The 23,397-nt window shown below is 33.4% G+C and overlaps 1 protein-coding gene across 3 annotated transcripts in view; it reads right to left on the reverse strand.

Annotated features, from left to right (window-relative positions):
- Positions 1–23,397, reverse strand: part of DDX4 (DEAD-box helicase 4) — a 59,301-nt gene that overhangs the window by 26,556 nt on the left and 9,348 nt on the right. For 2 of the 3 annotated variants that reach the window (XM_007486327.2, XM_007486325.3), the window contains exons 5-14: positions 22,010–22,090; positions 19,326–19,376; positions 17,115–17,171; positions 6,165–6,263; positions 3,656–3,739; positions 2,989–3,030; positions 1,767–1,814; positions 1,598–1,642; positions 1,051–1,193; positions 212–364 (exon numbers count right to left, since the gene is read on the reverse strand). In XM_007486327.2, the coding sequence (XP_007486389.1) occupies positions 212–364; positions 1,051–1,193; positions 1,598–1,642; positions 1,767–1,814; positions 2,989–3,030; positions 3,656–3,739; positions 6,165–6,263; positions 17,115–17,171; positions 19,326–19,376; positions 22,010–22,090 (803 nt within the window). The remainder of the gene's footprint in view (positions 1–211; positions 365–1,050; positions 1,194–1,597; positions 1,643–1,766; positions 1,815–2,988; positions 3,031–3,655; positions 3,740–6,164; positions 6,264–17,114; positions 17,172–19,325; positions 19,377–22,009; positions 22,091–23,397) is intronic. The other variant, XM_007486326.3, reaches the window with a different exon arrangement.

A 23,397-nucleotide genomic window follows, 5' to 3' on the forward strand; every position in this document is an offset into this window, starting at 1 on the left:
CCTACCAAATCCTTAAGAAGTCAGAGCCCTATTAAATTAGGAATTAAAAACAAAGGAAGTGGCGTACATTTGTATATCTACTTTTTGATAATCTGTAGTAATCCAATCTTCTGACTTATAAACAAAACGGAATCATGGTACCTGTAGGTAGCAAAATCCTTAAACTTACAGTATTCAAATATAGTACAAGACACATTTGATGGTAACTTACAGTTTTTCCAGACCCTGTCTGAGCACAAGCCATCAGATCTCGTCCTGCCAGTATAATAGGAATACTATATTTCTGCACAGGAGTAAGTTTGGTATAGCCAGCTTTTGTAATGTTGTTATTGAGAGTCTGACAAAGATCAGCTTCTTCAAAAGTCTAGAGAAAAAACACAAAGTATAAAATTATAGATTATATTCCATAAATAAGAGGCAGCTGTGGCTCAGTGGCTAAGAGTGATGGGCCCAGAGTCAGGAAGACCTGAGTGAGTTCAAACACATTTCCTAATCTCAGACATTTCCTAATCTGACTGCCTGACAAAAGGATCCACTGGAGAAGGAAATGGCAAATGACTAAAGTATCCATATTCCATAAATATGCTCTTAATCATGTAGCATTCATATTTTCTTTAAAAACTTATATCCATTTAAAATCCCAAAGTTATGCCACCAATTTTCCCACTATAAAAACCATCTTCAAGAATCTTACTGTTTGCCAAAATTTCTGATATGTCAACTAAAACATTTTTCTCTCTTGCTCTTAAAAAAAGTTAAATTTTTGAATGGTTGGAGAATTTATGCTTTTGGCTTTCAGAAACATTTCTTAAAGTTTTCATGTTTGAAAGAATATTTTGTTCATGTTATTATAATATAGTACAAAATTTCATTCTGGACAATTCATCTGTTCTAAATTTCATACCTAGTACACAATAGTATGGTTGGACAGAAACTTTACATTCTTTTACATTAATTTTGAGAAATGTATTTGCAAAACACTATTCAGGAAAAGATACTATTGAAAGGCTTTCTTGGTAGTAAATATACAAAGTATAAACATATACTAACCAGTATCGCTGGTGGCGCATCATGCCCAGATACTTCCACAAGAATAGTATCATATTTGTCAAAATTTATACCAGTCTGGTAGTGTGCAAAGATGGCTTCTTCATTTTCAGGTGGGGGAGGTGGGATGTAGGTCACTTTTGGTCCTTGAACATAAAAAACATCCCAACAGTTACAAATTTGACAACAGAAACAAAGCACTGAATAAAAAATATAAAGGATCAGAGGCCTATAAAAGCTATGTGAATATTGCAAGTTAAATAGAGGACCAAGTTTTAAATGCTTTACTCCCCCCCCCATCCTTTTGAAAGTCTTTAATGTTTCATCAGAAAAAATAACTGATTTAGAAAAATAAGCCATCACATTTCAGACTTTACATCTCCTTACATAATACGACTTTTAAAGAATTACATAGCTCTATTGCCAAAATAATTCTAAATGTATTAATTCATTCAACTCAATTCATTCAAGGATGCTCTTGTCCTATCAATGTCATAAATATACTTTCACTATGTGTCATATAACATAAACAAGGTGATCTATAACATACCTTGAAAGTCACCACTTTCTCCTTCAGCCTCTGATTTCCAGGTGTCTTAGTAAAGGATCAAAAAGAAAAGAAAAAGGAAAAAGGAAACCAGGGAATGAAAAATGGGGAATGAAAAATCATCACAATAAAATCAAACAAATAAAATCATTTTTATAAAGTAAAAGCTTACTTCTTCCAGAACCTGCGACTACTTCTTCATTGAATCCTTTGTAACCACCTATTAAAGTAGTTAACAATAAACTAGTAAACACACAAGATTACATACATATTATATTATTCCTTATCTTTTCAATAAGTATTTGTGCTCAAAAGGTAGGTGAGTTATCTTTGAAGCACACTAATACTCAACAAGTGTTTGAAATAAATATCAGAAGTAGAAACTACTTATTAATCCAGCAATTTGTCAAATTTTACAACCCTCTAACCTGCACCAGGCCAGTTATTCTTCTCTATTCCCTAAAGCTCTTCTCCATAATTTGTTTTTCAATTGGAGGGAGCCCCAGAAAACTCAAAGGAAGTTTTCCTCAGGTACAGAACCACTCCACAGAACAGAAGTCACAAAAGCAAATAAAAATCAGTATAGACCTAACAATTCTCTCACCTGGTATTCTCCAAATGATGCACCCTATCTAACCAGACACCTTAGCACTAAGGCAAAAAGGTTTTACAAACAGCATCACATAATACATTGGAAGTCCTACTACCAACCATCAAAAACAGTGGTATGTGGTTTTAATTGGCCCTTAACTATTTATGCAATGGAAAACCCATTAGGGAAAGGAGAGCATCAGAGAAAATACTTTAGAAAGCCCCTGAAATAAAGTAGAGAATCAAAATAAATGTAGCTTATTTTTCACAATAAAACAAGTCAAAACAAGCTCCTCAAAAACTGAAAGGCTTCTGCATTTTTAAAACTTTCTTATACAGTTAGAAACAATGCTTAGCATTTTGTCATATAGAACTATTTACTTCTTCAGCTGTCTCCAGGTCAAATACCCTGCCTTTCAACTTAATATAAAAGTATTTGTCTCTAAGCACCACCACTTTCCCATAAAAAGGAGGAGAGAGAGGAAGAAAGGAAGACAGGGGGAGAAGGGGAGATGGAGAGAGGGGGAAAAGGAGAGAGAGAGAGAGAGAGAGAGAGAGAGAGAGAGAGAGAGAGAGAGAGAGAGAGAGAGAGAGAGGAAGGGAGAGAGAGAGAGAGAGGAAGGGAGAGACAGAGACAGAGAGAGAGAGACAGAGAGAGAGAGAGAGAGAGAGAGATTGAGAGAGAGAGAGAGAGAGAGAGAGAGAGAGAGAGAGAGAGAGAGAGAATGCTGAATGAATAACTTTAATTTCAAGCTAAATTACTGTAATCAAATTTTAAAGCACCCTTTCCCCCCAAACCTCACCTCTTCCACCAACACTTCTGCCTCGGAAATTGTCACCATTACCTGAAAAGTATTTGACAACAAGCTTAAAATTTTTAATTTCCCCTCAACCACACAAGCCAAAATGGAGTTTTCTGTTTCATTGTTGCTGAGCTGAGAGAAGGAATTACTCATTCAAGTTCTTCTACTTAAGCTTTCTTCAAATTATGTATCTAATTCAAACTTTCCTTATATTTAAATAAATCTCTCCACAACTATTATACTCTCATTTTTCATTTACTCTCAAATCCTATCCATTCCTCTAATTTTCTTCTAATTTCATTCCCTTGACACTAGTCAAAGGGTCTACAAATGTTCACATTTCCTCCTCTCCCCCCACCAATGGTTTTAATCAAGTTTAATTTGTACTCGGAAATTAGCTTTTATGTAACAAACAATGCCCAGATTTTTTAAAAGCAACAAAATTTTTCTCAAACCAAAAACACTAAGAAAAAAGATAATGAGCTACTCTTTCTCATGCCTGACATCAATACTTCAACAAGCAAAAAACAGAGAATGAAGGCGAACAGGGAGAGAGAACATGTATGTGTTTCACCACAGCATATGAACTATTTATTAAAAAATAATCAAGAAACATATCTATATATAAAAAATGTTACACTTTTATCAATAAATTCTAAATTCTTACCTGCTGGTTCAACTAATCCTGTTCTTCGTGAACTAAAAAATCCACCAGGGCGTTGAGGCCCATCTTCTCGTTCAGATTCACTATCTAAATTTTATAGATATAAAATGTATTACATGCTTCAAGTAATTTATATCATTTGTTGTTTTTCAAATGTTTTAAAATCACTTATGTTCAAACATCCAATCAGTTGCCATATCTACTCAATGCAATCTCCAGAAAAGCAATCTCACTTACTTCTATCTCCCTTCCTTCTCTCCATGCACTTATCTCTTCCCTGAACTATTGGAGACCTTTCCATGGAGAAGCCTCTCCCCCCTCACCAATCCCGCTTTCCACCACAGCAACCAAAATAACAATGCATGGTTTTTTGGTTTTTGCCAATAACACACAATTCTGACCATGTCATTCCTTGTTAAAAGAACCTCTAGTGAATCCCTGTGCCTCCAGTATCAAATTCAAACTCCTCAGCATTTAAAGTCCTTTGCAACCTAGCTCTAGCCCAACTCTTCAGACTAATTTTATATTAAAGTACTCTTTGTGCTCTCTACATTCTATCTAAACTGGTTTACTCGCTTTTCCCACTTGGCCTTTCATCTCCTGCCTCCAGGTCCTTGCACAGCCAGGCTTTCAGGCCTGGAATGCACTTCTTACTCACCTTTGCCTCTCAAAATCATTGAATTCCTTCAGTGTTCCACTCCTAAAGGAAGCCATTCTGGACCTCCCAAATTTAGTGCTCTCTCCTTGCTCAAATCTTCTTACTTTAATGTATCTATATAAATGTGATATGCACCACTCCTCATCCTCCAACTGAAAGGATGCCATTTGAGTCATAAACTTGTTTTTCATTTTGCCTTTGTATTCTTAGCATCATGTACAGTAGTATCATCCTGGTAAGTGCTTAATAAAGTGCTTACTGTATGAATAACCTCTTAAGTTTAAACAAACTAGTGAGCAAAGGTTTCTCCCCAACCAATCTTGAAAAAGATTTCCCCACAAATTGTAGAGGCTGAGAAAGGGTCCTAAGTTATCTCCTGAAGTTAGCTTAATTTCTCTTGGAAATAACTTTTCCCATTTATAAATGAAAATCTTTAATATCAGTTAGGATTGGTCACATGCATAATCACTGAATAAACCAAGAACACACCTCTAACTGATATCTTCTTGTTATCCAGAATCTCTCCCCAAAGCATCTCACTCCGGCTCACTATCAAAACAGTCCATGACCAGGACTCAACCCTCCTACCTCTAAATAAAAAACACTTTCCTATCTTGGCCACCAAATAATCTCTCCTCTCAAGAAACACATGCATTTGATGACTTTTTGAAAGCAACATCTTAACCCAAGTGACCACTAAAGAATATTTGTGGCAAAATTGCAAACAAATAGAATTGTGAAAAAATTTTCAAAACATACCATATTGGGCATGCCTATTTTTGATGACCCTGAAAACCCAGTCTGGCCCCAAATTCATAATTTTGATTCATTTCTGTATATACATATTTTTAACAACTCAACAAGAAAAACATATCAGGGCAGTGAGATTAAACCTGATCCTGTATCATCTATCTACTGATTCTATTTACAGTTAATTGATTTTGTCCTGTAATTTCTTAAGCCATGTTTTTTGTTTTTGTTTTTTTGTCTCTGAACTTAGCTCAAAATTCAGCTGGTTGAGTTTAAAAATCCAGCTTTCCTGCTAATCCCATATCTATTCTTGCCTCAAGGAATTTAGCTGTCTTTAGGAGACGGAGACACCAGAATACCAGGCTTAATATCTTTACACCATTATTTTTCAAGGATGTGTGTTTTGCTATCCAAAAGGTCTGGTATATTTCAGACCTGGCAGCTGAACAATCAACATTTCTGAGTCAAAGGAAAGGAGGGCGTTTCTGCTAGTGCCTCATTACTAAACTTCCAACCAAATATATCATTCTCTACCATGTAGACCTCAGCTCTGTAACCAATCATGTTGCCCTGTTCTGTAATCCCCAAAACCTTTAAAAGAAGGTTGTTCTTTGCTTAGGCATAAGTCGAGACAAATTATTGATCCATTGATTCAGAGATATATGCATGACTTTTAACAAATATTATTTGGCAAATTGCTTCAGTTTGCCCTTTTGTTACATTTCATTCCAGACAGCAAGAAGGACATAGCAGAGATTGTCATAAATTTAAAGGGTTATCAGGTAAAAGAGAAACTACATTTATTCTCTTTCACTTTAACTTTAGGGGAGAACATGGACCAATGAACAGAAGTAAAATTTCAACTCAATCAGAATTGCCCAATAATTATAGTTGTTCAAAACAGAAAAAACAATTCCACTTTATATAGTGACTCTCCCATCAATGGAGATCAATTAACTAAATTTAGGACCATTTATTGAGATGTTTTAGAAGTGAGTCATTCATCAGAAAGGGATAAGTACCTCTCAACTCCAATTCTAGAAAGGTATCTTAGTAATATCAATATTAAATCTAAGGTGGCACACAATTCACCACTCTACTAACTGTGAGTGAGACCAAATCCTCCACGGCAACCTCGGAAACTGCCACGTCCACCTCTTCTTGATGACCCTGAAGCTTCTGAATCATTTCCATCTTGATAACCTATAGAGATACAATAAAACAAAAACTTAATACTTTGGCTCATGAAATTTAATTAGTATATAACTACATGACAAGTATTTAGGAAATTGTAAACTGTTATAAAAGTGTCCCAAATTTACCTAGTGTACTCACTATAGTTACATTACTTTTCTCACGTGATTTTTCGTTAGTAGCATGTTATACAGCCCATTCATGCACATTGTTTACACATATCAATGCTGCCCTTTGAATGAACTGCAGCTTTAATCCCTTGGAGACTGTGGAATTATATGACATACAGCAGCAGTGGAAGAAAGTTATCATTTTATTCATATTCTTTGTTTCCAGGAGAAGCTTGGAGTCATTAAAATCACTATTATTTAAATTAAGGATAAAATGGGTAATTCTTATAAGCCTGGTCACAAAATCTAAGATAAATTCTAATTTAACATCTGTAAACAGGAACTTGTTTTAAATTTATTAGCTATTAAAAGGTACCAATAAAATCAGATTCTCTTTTGAACAAAAAAAGTCAGAGAAACCAACTAAATACAAATATGCAGTGATAGTTTGGTACTGGAACTGTATATAAGCCTTGTTAATGACAGTTTTGTTTTTAACCTACCTTGGAAATAAGTAGACCAACAAATAGCTATTGGTCTCTAATTCATACCCATTACAGAACAGTTGCCAATTTAACCAAACCTATACACTATAAATCTCTCGGATGTGCTGTAAGTTCAGAGATTTCTTTAATATCATTTGACAATGCCTAACTAGAGAGTAGAAATGATACATAACATGATAGAATACACATACAAGCAAATGATTCACTCAAAAAATTAACACTGGCAATCTAAGGAAGCAACATTCACAAGTATCACAAATTAAAAAGAGTCGAGTTTAACTAAGAAGAAAAATGAAGTTAACTAATGGCAAAGAGTAATTCCTTTAAGTCAGAAAAAATTTCCTCCTTCCCTTTTCCCTGAAGAAAGGGAATAGTTTAAAAGGAATAAAAATAGCATCTAGGTACTTAGCTTAACACCTGCAGTAAACAGTTTAATTGTCAAACCCTCCAAATGTCAAACAACATTAAGAATTCTAGAACTTTGTCCAAAACTAATGAGATTACAGTAGATTCCCAGGAAGTTTTATCATATCACTTCTTAGGAGCTTTCAAGAATATATATCTTAGTCTAGTAGCAGTATAAAACACAACAAACATCAATTCTTTCTATTTGACCAAGAAAATCCAGCAGAAACAGAAAGCAAAAAATCTATCCAAAGTCATTACAGATTATTACTTATCGAGATAGAAATAGAAACCATATTAATACAATTACAAAACATTATTTTTTTTAAAAGCCTTAAAAGAATGATATACTGCTTATGGTTTGGGCCTTCTTAATAAACTAAAAATGATAATATTCATTTACAAATTCAGTGCCATACCAAACTACTAAAGACTTACTTTACAGAACAAAAGGGACATAACAATTCATCTGGAGGAATAAAATGTCAAAAGATCTCAATGGAAATTATGGGAGGAAGTGAGGGAGGAAAGGAGTTCTAGCAATTTAGGTTAACAGTTAAGGGAAAAAGAGGACAGCTAGATGGTTCAGTGAATTGAGAGGCAGACCTAGAAATAGGAGGTCTCGGATTCAGGACTTGCCTCTGACACTTCCTAGCTGTGTGACCCTAGACCCGTCACTTAACCCCAATTGCCAAGTTTTTACCATTCCTCTGCCTTGGAACCAATACACAGTACTGATTCTAAGTCAGAAGGTAAGGGTTTAAAAAAAAAATATATATATATATATATAGTTGATCAAAGGAACAAATCAGATGATAAAGACCCACACAGAATGACCAATAAAACCAAAGATACCAACCTGATTAAGGAGTCAATTTTTGTAAAAAAAAAAAACTAAACTAAACTAAAAACTAAAAAAAAAACTGCTAGAAAAAGTAAGACACAATATCAGAGAAATTAGGGTAAGATTAAAGTCTTATACTATATTCCATAAGAGGATTCAAAGAAATATATGACCTAGATATAAAAGATCATGTTATAAACAAGTTAGCAGAAAAAAGGAAAGATCTTTTACCCCACCATAGATTAAGAGTAAAGTTCTTAACCAAAAAAGATAAACTTGATAACAAAAGATAAAATAGACCATTTCAGTTACATAAAATTAAAAAGATTTTGCAAAACCAAATCAATGCAGTTAAAATTAGATGGTAGTCAATTGAAGAAAAAAGATTCATCAAACTTCTATGATAAAGGTTAACCAAGATATACAGAACTAGTACAAATATATAATTTCTATTCCACAACAGATAATGGTCAAAGGAAAAGCAGTCCTCTTAAGAAATGTAAGCTATCAGTAGCCCTATTAAAAATGCTCTAAATCATCAACAAGAGAAGTATAATTTAAAACAATGCTAGGGTTTTACCTTACATCCATCAAACTGGCAAAACAAAACAAACAAAAAAAAAGAACAATTCATGAAGTGACCTGTAATTTTGGCAAATCAATGAAGTAGTATGGTTCTTCAATCATGTTCAACCCTTTGTGATCCTAAGGTCCACAGCATGACAATGCTGTTTGTGGGATTTTCTTAGCAAAGATACAAGAGTGGTTTAGCATTTCCTTCTCCAGAGGATTAAAGCAAACAGAGGTTGAATGGCTTGCCCATGGTCACACAATATGGTAAGTGCCTAAGGTCAGAATCTCTATTCAGGTCTTCCTGATTCCAGGCCTGACACTCTAATCACTGAGCCTCCAAGCCACCTTAACTGCCTCCTTTCAGGAAAGGAATTCAAAACTCTTCCTACAAATCCACTACACTAAACATAATAATACAATGACTAGGCATATTTTTTGTTATAGTAAAGAATTGAAAACAAAAGAAGTACCAATTAGGAAATACCTAAACAAATTATAGTGTATGAATAATTGGCATAAGAAATGACAAAGGGAAAAGACCAGAAATCTTATATGAACTGATACAGAACAAAGTATCCAAAACAACAATGTATACAACATTGTAAAGACAAATGACTTTGATAAATTCTGAACAATTTAGTAACTGGGTATGACTGCACAAGAGAATTGATGAAACATGCATGCTTCCACTTCTTGGCAAACAGGTAGTATAAAATTTAGGTACAAAATAAAATAAAGCATTTTCAAACACAACCAATGTGTGAATTTCTTCTAATTATTCGTTACAAAGTATTCCTTTAATTGAGGGGAGAAGAATAAGAGTAGGAAAGGAAAAATGAGGCTTAAAGAGACTGTAATAAACATACACACAAGTCCAACATTCTACCCACTGTACCACCTAGTTGCCATATACTAACTTAAAATTTAGAAAAGAAAATGACAAACCACTCCAGTATCTTTGCCAAGAAAAACCTCAGACACTTTTAGTATGCTAAGGTTCAAAGGATCACAAAGAACTGGATCCAAATGAACCAACAAACAACTTAAAAAGTTATCAACAATATTGTTCAGTATCTTCATGTGAATTTTCCAACCATTTTAAAGTTGTCTTTGTTTAGAGTAATTATAATAATTTCATATACTACCTTTGGCTCTGCTTTGTTCACTCGATCACCTAACTGACTTCCACATTTCTTTAAAAACTTCATATTTGTCATTTCTTATGGTACAGTAATATTTCATTATATCCACCTATCACAATTAGTTCAGCTATCCCCCTTTTATCCCACAGTTACCAAATTTTTCCTATCATAAATAGTACTGCTACAAACATTTTTATACAAATCTTTTCTTGTCTTCAATAATCTCCTTGATCTATAAATCCAATTTACTTACTAGGTCAAATGACACAAAGAATTTTTTAGTTTTCAGTTTAATTCCAAACAGGATAAATTCACAGTTTTACCTGTAAATTTATACATCTATTTTCCAAAATGTTCATAAATACTTTTTTTGCTTTTGCCACATTTGCCAAGAGCAAACCTATAAAGTAGTATTACAATATACATTTTTTTGGCAATCAGCAATTTAAGTTCTTTTTAGATAGCTGATAATAGTTCATTTCTGCTTTTGAAAACCACTTGTGTATATCCCATGACTATTAATAATATACATTATAATAATAATGATTCAATTTTATAGATTTATAGATTAAAGATTCAGAACGTCAAATTTTCTTGAGGGCTGCTTTTGTGCAAAGATGTTACCAGTCTCTATTTCTTCATCTAATTCTAGTCACATTGATTTTAATATCATCAGAAATCATTTATAACTGATTTAGTCTTTTTAACATGTTATGGCTAGTTATTAATTTATCCCTTATTTAGAGCTATTAATACATTATTTGCATGCTCCTCTGTAATGGCTAAAGTTTTCACATTAACCACTTCATTTAACCATCTGAAATTTACTGTGGTACAATTAATGTTGGTATAAACCTACTTCCCACCAAACCACTACACAATGTTGAATTTGGTTATTTCCAAACATTTTATGTTCTTGAGTTAGCCAAAGAATAGACTATTATACATGATTGATTGCTTCTAATCTGGCATAGATCCAATGCCACTAATCAACTTTTTTCTTTTTTCCAACAGAGAATTTTGCTAATTTGGAATTTAATGGCAAATCACTTTTACTCATTTTTTTATTTTTTTGAAAATAATCCTTTTATTCTTCCCTATAAACAATAAGGCTTAATTCTAATTTAAATGTAATGTAATCTTTATACTGGCAGAGACAAAACTATATTCTGTATCAATTGTTGCCATCTTTTTTAAATTTCTCAGGAAAATGTTTGGTAATCATACTTAGATAAGTCTTATGTCTGTTTTCTAATAATTCCCAGATATTAAAAGGCTTATTTTCCATATTCCTCTACCTCTTCTTCCTGGTTTTCATTACAGAATAATACAGAAATGCTGATAGCTTTTGTGTTTTTATATTTACCTCATGCTTATTTGCTGAGACAACTCATTTTTCATTTTCTTCTCTCACTCTTTCTATAATTAAGGAAACCTCATCACTCAAATGATGATAATCTTGTATCATTTCTGCTAAAGCTTACACCCTAATTTCTTTCTCCTTTTGTTATTATGAATTGGAATTTCTTGTAACAAGCCAAATAATGTCACAGTGGGCATTCTTCTTTTAGTACTAATCTTTTCACTTTCCAATTCAGCCCTTAGACAGTGAGCATGCAACTATTCCTAAAAACACAAATCTAACCTTCCTGTTTTACTACTCAAATGTTCAGTTTTTCTTTATTGCCTCTCACATAAAACACAGAATCTAAACACTGTTATAAGTAGCACATTTAATAATAACACTGGGCTTAGAGATTCAGGAAGACTTGGCCTTAAAAGACAGCCTCAGACACTAATTGATTTAACTTCAGCTTCATCTGTAGAATGAGAACTGAACTCAATAGCTTCTAAAATCTCTTTCAGCTCCAAGCCCATTCTCTTTCCAATATGGCTTTCCATCTACTTTTTCATTGTTATTTCACATTACTTTCTTTCATGCATGCCTCATTTTATTCAAATTCTTCAACAGAAGCTATTCATGACAAATAGCACCTTATCTACTCTTCCATGCCTTTGCAAATGCTGCCTCCATATCTGGAATACATGAACTTCTTCATCTCTGTATCTTAGGATCCTCAGCTTCCTCCAAATAAAAGACCAGGTGCCACTTAACATGAGAGATTCTAAAACCCTATAATTAGTGTCTTCAATATATTTACTTTTCTTGGTACATGTTTAGCTCTTTGGTAAAATGTAAGCTCTAGAAGAGCAAACACTTCCATTATTTTTTAGTCCAGTGTCAAGAACATAAACACTTAGTAAACATCTAGCAATTGAATTAAATTATTGACAAAGCTGTCAATGTTTCTCCATTACAAAGAATGTTAGCTCTTTAATTTTAAAATGGTTCTGCTCATATTCAGTCTTTTTATTTCACTGCCTCATAGTGTTAATGTGACAGTGTTTTATTTCAAAGACTTTTTCCTCTATTAAAACATGTTATTTGAATCACTGATGATTATGCTAATTGTTATACTAATATTAAACTATCCTTATAATTCTGGCATCAATAAAACTTTGTCATGAATTTCTAGAAACTCTTTAAATTCTTTTTAATATCTTTACATCAATGGTAATGATCTATAAATGTTATTCTTCTATAATTGTTATTCTTACTTTATTCCTTTCTTTCTTGGCAATCAAGGCTTGTCTCAGAAAAATGTGACATAATGTTAACTTTCACCATTTTAAATAAAAGCCTAATGTTGCTTAAGAATTATTTGCTCCTTGGGGGCAGCTGGTGGCTCAGTGGATTGAGAGCCAAGCCTAGAAATGGGACATCCTAGGTTCAAATCTGGCCTCATACCTTCCCAGCTGTGTGACCAATACACAGTATTAACTCCAAGATGGAAGGTAAGGATTTAAAAAAAATTTATTTGCTCCTTTAAAAGTTTACAAAATTCACTTATAAATGTTCTACATATGTAGTGTTCCTATGGGAATTGATTTATGGTTTGGTTCAATTTCTCTGAAATCAGGTGGTTTATATATTTTCTATTCGTTTCTTTTAGTATTCATCCATTTTTGTTCTAGGATTTTACTTTTTGTTTTATAATTTGGCATATAAATTTCTATTAACTACTTGAGCAGTAATTTCTCTTTATTCACTTTTAAATTTCCTTTTATTCTTTAAAAAATCAAATAGCAATTGATCCATTTTAGTATACTTCAAAATACTGACTTCTTCATTACTTTCTAACTGTTTATTTTTAATTCTGTTTCTCACCTCTTGCCCAACTTCCTACTGTGAATTTTTTGGTTTCTTAAGTATTGGTTTTCTACTCTTTAAACTGCATTCTCAATTTATTATCCTTTTTTGTTACATATTCAAGGACTTAAAATTATCCTACAAAGATTACTTTATCAATATTCCATAAATATTGTTACATTATCTCATCAATTTTTTTGTCTCTATGGTAATCTCCAATATCCATATTTTAGGTTCCAATAAAGACTATAGTTTTGGGAGGAAGGCCTAGAGATGGGATGTCCTGGGTTCACTTGGCCCCATTACTTAATCCTTACCCCTCTCTTTTGCCTTGGAACCAAAACACAGTGATGTTTCTAAAACAGAAGGTATGGGTTAAAAAAAAAATACTGTAGTTTTTGTTCTAACATTTCCTTTATTGATTAAAATTTTGTTTTAATTTGTAAAGGAGATATTTAGTACTCTTGTATTTCTGCATTTTAGTTTTTTTACCCTGGTCAAATTATCAATTCTTGTTAATTGCCCAAGGAAACCTGAAAACTACATACAAAGATTTCCAGAAGTCTCCATTCATTGATCAAAGAGTTTCCCCAAAATTTTGGGCAAGTCTGCAATTGCCTTTTAAATTTAATCTTTCTTTTGAATTTATTAAGCTTTACCAGAGGAACACAAAAGTAGCCTAAGAATTGGTTTTATCATCTAGATCTTTTTACATATCAGTTAGTTATTTCTTCAATACAATGAGTACTGTTTGGTACCTCTAGTAATATACAGCTTTCCCATTTGTCTCTTATTGTTATCTATTATTACCTGACTGATTTTTTTTAATTTAGCTATACCATGGTAGTCTTTTTGCTATTCTGGACATTTAAATCTGCATCAATCTCTATGCTTTTAATGTATTCTAAGTATCTAAACAATAAACTATCAACAGATGGGTTTTGTTTCCTAATCCATTTTACAATTTGCTTCCATTTTACTAAGGAATTCAACCTACCAACACTAAATCTTATAATTCTACAACTCACCTTTTCTCCCTTAAATCTTGTTATACCTTGCCTCTTTGTATCAGATATTTTGTTCCTTCATTAACACAAATACACATATTATATCCTGTCTTAATGAAACAGCATTAACTTTTACTTTTTAACAAACCAATATTACTATTTACCTCCCCTGTCCTGACCAGATTTTTATTTTTGATATAATTAGTCTGTTTTGTTTTGAATCTTTCCTACTTAGAAAAGTTATCTCTCTCATCCTCCACAATTCTTTGTTTCATTAACATTTATTTCTAGTATTTCATTTCTAAAATTCACCTTTTCACTTTATGTCCTTATGCCCTTTCCAAGAGATTCTTTCCCAAAAATCTTGGCATGATTTGGTAATGACCCTTCTACAAGGTGAGAAAATCTACAATAGACTTATCACCTTACAGCACATTAATTGTGAGTCATCTACTACTTCTTACTTGCATTCAATTCCAGACTACCCAACAGCTTCAGTTGCTTGGTCAATCAATGCGCACATCAAAGCCTCTTCCCTGTTCTAGAATTCACAACAAGGATAAATTAAATATTCTTTTCATTTTAGAGCCATCTATTTCTCATGATGGACCACTATGCTTGGTTATACAAATTAGGTCATTTTGGTGATACAGCTCAATTTCCCTTGCATCAAATATTCCAGCCTCTCATATTCCTTGCACTTGTTGCTTGGTCTCACACAATTTGAATTGGTGTTTTTTTATGTAAACTGACTCCTCTTGTCTGCTTACATGATTATTTGATCTGAAGCTTTAGAACTTCTAATTACATTTCTAGGAGAGCTAGATTTCAATTTCCTCAAATTTACAGATTATATTCTGATCTCCATTTATTATGCTTTTGGAAAATGTTTCATTTTTACAAAAAGTTTCCTGAAAATTCTTGGAACATCTCATCCAGGATTACTTCACGATTGTGAAATTCCTTTTGCCTCTTCCAAAATAGCACACTATCAATGTAGCCTTTAATCTCTTTTACCTCTAGACTAATCTCTATAATACATTGTGAAATCAACCTTAATACTATGTAGGAAGTCTAGCTAATTCAGAATGTAATATATTTTCTAGTTTAAGTTTTTAAAAAGGAAATACTATTTCAAAACACATACATCCTGAGCTCTGAGCTTGTTATATGTTCTGCATATAATTATTAGTAGTCATGTTAAACCAGAGATGTTGGGGTTAACACAACTCTCTCCCTTCATCTCTAAGTGTTCTACAAAAAAGGAAGAGATGAGGAAGTGGGTCAAGGGGAGATTTGTAAAATAATCTGGTGACCACAAAAGCGGTTCTTGTTCTCTCCTCCAAATGCAGGGTTTCCAATTATGTTTGATACTGAGATTATTTCACATTGGTTTTTAGTTTTAAAATTCCCAGTGATCCCTGTTCCACTAGTGTCTGTCTAGAAAAGTAGAGACAATTGGGTCTGCATATACATCTACAAACAAGATATCTATATACTTTCTGGTAGTTCTTGATATTACCTTCATTTAAATAGTGTTCATGTTCTGCTAAGAAAGGGGAGATCATGGAAAGGAGAAAGAAAGATAAACGGACATAAATAAGCACAATACTGCCAATCACCAGACATTATAAGTCAAAATCTAATATCTTCCAGTTCCAGTTTGTCATACATATCTCAATCGTATAGGTCTGCTTTTTCTTCAAACCAGTCAAATTATGGATTATGGCTCTTATTTCCTGCAACTGATACTGATGCAGAGTCATTTATAGATTGTTAAATAACAATAGTAAGAAAAATAATTACAGCATACAGCATTTATATAGCACTATTTGCCAGGTAATTGTTATCTCATTAAATACTCATAACAACCCTGAGAGGTAGGTGCTATTACTATTTTCATTTATAGATGAGGAAACTGAGGAAACAGATGACTTGCCCAGAGTCCCACAGCTAGAGTGTGTCTGAGGCTGGATTTGAACTTGGTCTTCTAACATTAGATGTCTCAGTTTTTATGGTAGCCATGTTCAAAGAAATGGCCTCTTAAAACTACTGATTCTAAATTCAGTGAGATTATACCAATTTCATTCATAGCTTTAAGAATAAAAAACTCTGCTAAAGGCTAGAACAGAAGAGCATCTTTATCCACATGTCATATTCTGTGTTTTACAGAGAAAAACTCTGTGCATCCTAAGTTATCTTTAGGATAAGACCCAAGCACTGTCAAGACTAAAGTGTCAAATGAGAAGACAAAAAAAAGGTGAAAAATCAGTGCTCCTAGAGAAGGCAATGGTTCAAATCCAAGCTTAGACAGTTAATAATTATGTAACTGGTGGCTAGAGAGCCAGGCCTAGAGATGGGAGGTCCTAGGTTCAAATCTGGCCTCAGACACTTCCTAGCTGTGTGATCCTGGGCAAGTCACTTAACCCTAATTAACTAGCCCTTACCACTCTTCTGCCTTGGAACCAATACTTAGTATTGGTTCTAAGACAACAAGTAAAGATCTTTTTTTTTTAAACCCTATATAAATATTACTGCAGCTATCAATATACCTATCTTTTTACCAGATCATAAAGATGTAGTAATTCTACATATGTCCCTTCCTCATTATGGGTACTAAAAATTTTATTGGTTGAATATGGTGAATGACTGCTGATCATTAGCAGAAAATAATTTATCTAGTCTATCACTCATCCTCAGAGGCCAGGCGAAATTTGGCTCACCTGATAAAAACTCAAGATAATCCACAGTCTACAGTTGGTAAAAAAAATATTGCAAACACCTAACTACTAATATTCCTATAAAAATTCAGAAGCAGAAAGGCACTTCCTAATATAATCAAAGGCATACTGTTTTCTTCCACCACTAAAATTTGTTTTGTCCTTTTCTTCTAGAAGCAAAGTTCTGCTATAATTTTTCTCTAGTCTTTAATTAAGGGTAAACACGCACCTAAGGGCTTTACAGTTTTTTTGTGTTCAAAAAGTAAAATTTCTCTCATTTAGAATGCATTCAGTGGTACACCACCACACTTGTTAAAATGATTAAATATAAAATAAACTTACCACCTCTCCTGGCGAATCCTCTGCTTCTTGTCTGATTATCTTCATAATCATTAGATTCTTAAATGACAAATGAATATATCATAGTTAAGCAAAACACCAGAAAGAAATCATAGCTTTAGAATGAAATTGTCATTCCATTGTCTGTGATCTAATCCCACTGCAGTCTTAATGTTTTCAATATAGTCTTGTCTATACTTTTCTGCTATGAATTTTTTTCTGATATTTAAGAACATTGTCCTGGTGTTTCAAATCTATACCAATTTTCCCAATAATCTTTTGAACAGGAAAGAGGATTAGCCAGTAGAAACAGATGACATAGATGATCCTTGGGGGGGGGGGGGGGGTTCATTCAACTGGAAGTTTTTCACCTCCATCCTATCCAATTACAACATTAATTATGACCAATCAATTAAAAGTTCAAATACTTTCATCTCACAACATGCTTTTGACAAATTTAAAAGACACATAATCAACAAAATTTGTTATCACTGGGGCAAGGAATCCTCCATTGTTCAGACTAAAAACAAGGGTAAATAATAAAGACTTTTACTGGGGGTTTTCTTGAATAAATAACCAGACTGTCAAAGGGATCCAAGGTTTTGGTTTTACATCAATATTCTCTAACAACAATTACCAATATAGGAATGTTTTTCATGATTATAAATGATAACTCAGATCAAATGTCTTACTATAGCCAAAAGTAGAGAAAGAAAAGAGGGAGAGGCACAAGTTGAATCTTTCCATTTTGGAAAATGTATGTTGAAAATTGTTATTACATGTAAATTAGGAAAATAAAATATTAAAATAAGAAAAGTTTTCCTCAAAAAAAGATACCCTGAAGAAATAATCCAATGGAGTGACAGTTCACTACTAGCAGAGAGTGAACAACAATGGATGGAATTAAGGAACAATAGTTAAGTTGGAGCAAGAGAAAAAGGACAAAGGAAAGAACTATAAGAGAGGAAAATAAAGTAAAACCCACAGTCCAAGATCAGCTAAACAATTAGGTCCACAGGAAAAATCTTCTAGCTTGAGTCCTAAAATTCCTCATTAGTGTGCCACTAAGGATCAAAACAATTCAATTCTCTATTCCAAATACATTATTTTTACATATATTGTCACAGGTTAAAAAGATCATGTCTCAGCTCTGCTTACTGGCCTCTCTGGGTCACCCTTCTATTGTCATTTTTTCATGAATTTCTCCTTTTTTCAAGCTATTTTTACATATCAAATTCAAAAACCTGGGTATGACAGAAGTGTTGACAAAACTCTTTGCAATTTTCAGTATTAATTAGTAATCTTACAGATGGTGATCATTTTCCATGATGTTTGTACTCTTCAATAATTAACACAAGGTCAGGGCAGCTGGGTATCTGAGTGAATAGAGAGCCAGGCCTAGAGATGGGAGGTCCTAGGTTCAAATCTGGCCTCAGACACTTCCCAGCTGTGTGACCCTGGGCAAGTCACTTGACCCCCATTGCCTAGCCCTTACCACTCTTCTGCCTTGGAACCAATACACAGTATTGATTCCAAGACAGAAGGTAAGGGTTTTATATTTTAAAAAAATAATTAGTAACACAAGGTCAATCTGAAACCAACAGATTTCTAAACATCAAAGTGGGGGAGGGGGATTAATCCCTAGTCTCATTTTGGTACAACATATTGAAAGGGTTGTGTCTACAGATTACTTTTATGATCATAAATTCAGAAGGGATGGAGAGAGTTACCTAGGCCAGCCCCATCATTTTAGAGCTAAGGAAGCCCAGAAAAGTGAATAACTCACATTTAAAAATAGAATTTTCAGCTTGCAAAGCCCATTTACCTACATTATTCCATTTAAGTGTAACAACTGTCCTTTGACTGAGGTGACAAAATGAATATTAAAAAAATAAGATTCTAATTGACTTGCTCAGAGGCACACTATTAAGGAACAGAAGTAAAATGTGAAATCGGGTCTATTTCCAATCTGGCATTCCTTTGCCTATGTAGACTAATCTTTTATGATGTAATATATATAATCATAAACTTTTACATAATGATATTCCTGAGTTCCAAGGAAAAGAAAGTAACTTTAAACTCAATTTTTTAAATTATCTCAGTAAAAGTCAACTGGAATAGACAGTTAAACTTAGTCAAATCTTAATTTCTTTTCCATTTATAACCTAAATGTCACACAATAGGATATATTCAAAACCATAATATTTAATTTACCTCTCCAAAAGCTAGAGCTATCACCTTCTTCAAATTTGCTACTTGAAAAACCTAAGGAATAATACAAAAATATACACATTTATTAGAATACTTATTGTGTCCACTATTTGTTAATAAGTCCTCAAAACACAATACTTCTAGGGATAATAAGCACAACTGCAACTACATGAGCTGTAAGTAAAAATATTCAAGGTGAGAGTGATATAATAATATATTTTATGTAATTTGCACATAAGGTGCTTCTCAAAAAGTTTCCTTTTTAGATATACTAGTCTTTTATCTCTAAACAAACTTTTCTGTAGGAAAAGTGAGATTATAACAAAATGCAAAAATAGTACAATCTGAACATATATTTATTGATCACAACTTACACACACACACACACACACACACACACTCACACACTCGTTCTCTCTCAGGACAGAATAGAGTCATTTCTGCTTTAACATTTTTGGAAAGGGGGCAGCTGGGTAGCTCAGTGGATTGAGAGCCAGGCCTAGAGACAGGAGGTCCTAGGTTCAAATCTGGCCTCAGACACTTCCCAGCTGTGTGACCCTGAGCAAGTCACTTAACCCCCATTGCCTAGCCCTTACCACCCTTCTGCCTTGGAGCCAATATACAGTATTAACTCCATGACGGAAGGTAAGGATTAAAAAAAAAACATTTTTGGAAAATGTGAATTTGTCTATTTTACAAACACTGCTGGAAAAAAACGGGAAAAGATAAAGGGAAAGACTGGGTATAGACAAACATTCACACCCTATACCAAGATAAGGTAAAAAATGAACACAATTTAGAAATAAAGGGTACTATCATTAGCAAATTAGAGGAACATAGAATAGTCTATTTGTCAAACCTATGGATGAGAAGAATTTATGATCAGATAAGCATAATAAAATGGAAAATGGCTATTATTATACCAAAAAAGTTTTTGCCCAAACAAAACTAATGCAACCAACATTAGAAGAAAAAGAAAAACGCTGGGGGAAAAAAATTTACAGCAGGTGTCTCTGATAAAGGTCTTATTTATCAAATATATAAAAAATTGAGGCAAACATAAGAATACAAATCATTCCCCAATAGATATGAATAAATCAGAGGAAATGAACAAGCAAGTTTTAGGTGAATAAAGCAAGGAGATACATAATCACATGAAAAATGCTCTAAATTTAAAACAAACCTGAGGTACCACCTCACACCTATCAAATTGGTTACTTTGATAGAAAAAGAAAATAATAAATGGTGGAAGTGATGTGGCAAAATTCGGATACTAGTTCACTCAATGCTGGTAGAGTTGTGAATTGATCCAATCATTCTGGAGAATGACTTGGAACTATGCCCAATAAGCTTTAAAATTATGCACATCCTTTGACCCAGCTGCTAATACCATTTCTGGGTCCATATGCCAAAAAGACTTTTAAAAGGAGGTAAAGATAAAAAGGGAAAGGACCTGTTTGGGGAAAAAAATGTTTATAGCAGCTTTTTGTGGTGGCAAAGAATTGGAAACTGAGAGGTTGTCCTTCAATTGGGAAATGGCTAAACAAATTGTGGTATATGATTGTAAAGGAATATTACTAAGATATGAGAAAAGATGTGAAGGATTATTTAAAACAGACTTGTAAAGACCAACATGAACTGACACAAAATAAAGTGAGAAGAACCAGGGGAACACTGTATATAGTAATAGCAATATTATATAATGAATGTTTATAAACTTAGCTCTTCCTAGCATTACAGTGATCCAAGAAAATCCTCAAGCACTCAAGATGAAAAATGTCATCTGCCTCCAGAGAAAGAACTGATGGAGTCTGAATGTAGACCAAGATATTTTATTTCTTCACTTTTCTTTTGTTTGTTCAAGTTCTCTTTCACAAAAGAACCAATATGGAAAGCTGTTTTACACTATTACACATATAAAATTGATATCAGATGGCTTGCCATTTTGGGAGAGGGAAAGAGGGAGAAATTGACATAAATGCTTTAAAAAAGATTAAAAATTGTTTTTTCATGTAAATTGAGCTAAAACATAGAAATATGCATGCTCAGGAGTGGTTTTTAAAAGTGAATTTGTTCCAATTGATACATAATACTTTGAGTTTAACATGAATTGTTTTTATTTATGTGGAAATTTGTCTTCAAGAAACACTGAGTGAGTATATCTTCTAGGACACTAAGAGTTGTGAGCTGAGGAAGTCTAGTCTACTCCCTTACCCCACACCTTCTACCATGGCTGAGATCTGAAAACAGGAGTTTTAGCCCACTGAGGTCCTACCCTCACCCATAGTAACTTTACTTTGTCAGTTTGAGTTTGAGGCCCTATAGGAAGCCTGGAGGTCTGAGCAGCAGCCCAAGACTCTTGACATTACCACTATTTATAGTAGTCGTGTATTTCTGAACAATTTAAAATGTATAAAACTTATTTTGATTGTGTTCCTACCTTTTTTCATGTGTAACTGATGAATTTTTGAGTGTTGTGCTCAGGAACTTCATTTTCCCCTTAAGTTCTATGGGTTTCATTGTACTTTGTATAACACAATGATTTTTAGGATCATGTTATAGCAGAACTTAATGTATAAGTTAAGAAACTATTATACTACAATCTAGCACTATCATCTACACATTAATAAAATTCTGAGGTAACTATCATTTGTCTAGGAAGTAATTACTTAAAACAGGGTCATTACCTCTATTTCCAAAACCCTTTCCAGCTCCAAATCCACCCATTGTGGACAGATTCTCTCTCTTAGAAGATTGATCACTGGCATCTGCAAAAATTCAGATAGAATTAAATCCATAATATGTTTAAAAAAATGAACAGTCAAAAGATAGCATTGTACTAATTTTGAAAAGTAAAACAAAAAGCTTAGGAACAAACCTAAAAAATAACATTAAACCTACTGCTACTATGTTAAAAAAAATTTAATGAGCTCTGTAAATACCAATGTGACTATATAAAGAATTACAGAGTGAGAGAGTTGGAAGAAATTGCAAAAGTGATCTATGCCAAATTCTTCCCTTTCTATATTAACCTTTCTATGAATACTCTCCCTAACAAGTTAAAGTTACTAATGGCAGAGAGCTCATTATACTTCAAAGGAGTCCATCTTCTGCACAGCTATAACTGTTAGGAGTTTTCCATATTCTGAACCAAAATCTCCCTCTATATAAATTCCACTATTTTTCCTAGTTCTGCATTTGGGACCAAAGTAAAACATGTCTAATTCTTGTTCCATGAGAAATCCCTCAAATATTTGAAGGTTATTTATTCAGGTTAAACATATTCACTTCAAGCAACTTTCATAAAAAGCATAGCTTTGATTCCCCTCATCACCTTGGTCACATCTCTGAACAAACTTCAAAATCAAAAACGCCAAAAAAGACCTAAGGAAAAATAAACTAGACTGCTTAATACTAAAAATAAGTACTTTTACTTAATAAGTAATAATAATAATAAATAAATAAAAAATAAAAAATAAGTACAAATTACAGCTTGGTAGTAGTTAAAAGGACAAAAGGAATCAATCAAGGGCTCCTAAAAACTGCAATCTATTATCAAACTGTTGAGAATTTAGAATGGACCATGTACACACATTTTAGTTCACCTATTTTAAAGATAATAAAACTGAGGCCTAGTGAGGTGGACTTGCAGCAGCAAGTGACAGAACTAGGACTTATTCAAATATATCTTATAAAGGGGAAAAATTAATCACTTCACATTTCTATAGCAATTTACAGCTTATGAAACATTTTCACTTTCATTAACTCATTTTTATCCTCACAACAGGTGAGGTAGGCAGGGTAAGACCTAGAACCATGTTGATGAAGGCATGGCATGCATGCCCCAGTGTGCTGTAGAAGGCTGCTCTGTTCCCCCTCTCCACAGCACCAGAGGGCATTTTTCACATGCCTCACCCCTCCACTCAGCAGCCTAAAGTAAGCACTTCCACTGTGTGAAGTAATGGGGGGGTGGGGGGGGAAGCTGGCTTATAAGCAACTTGAAGGTGCAGTTTGGCATGCAATCTCTAAAAGTTTCACCAACACTGGCCTAGAACTTCTCTACTATGTCTTCCAC

Source organism: Monodelphis domestica, chromosome 3 (genome assembly GCF_027887165.1).
Source record: "Monodelphis domestica isolate mMonDom1 chromosome 3, mMonDom1.pri, whole genome shotgun sequence".
Taxonomy (NCBI): Eukaryota; Metazoa; Chordata; class Mammalia; order Didelphimorphia; family Didelphidae; genus Monodelphis; species Monodelphis domestica.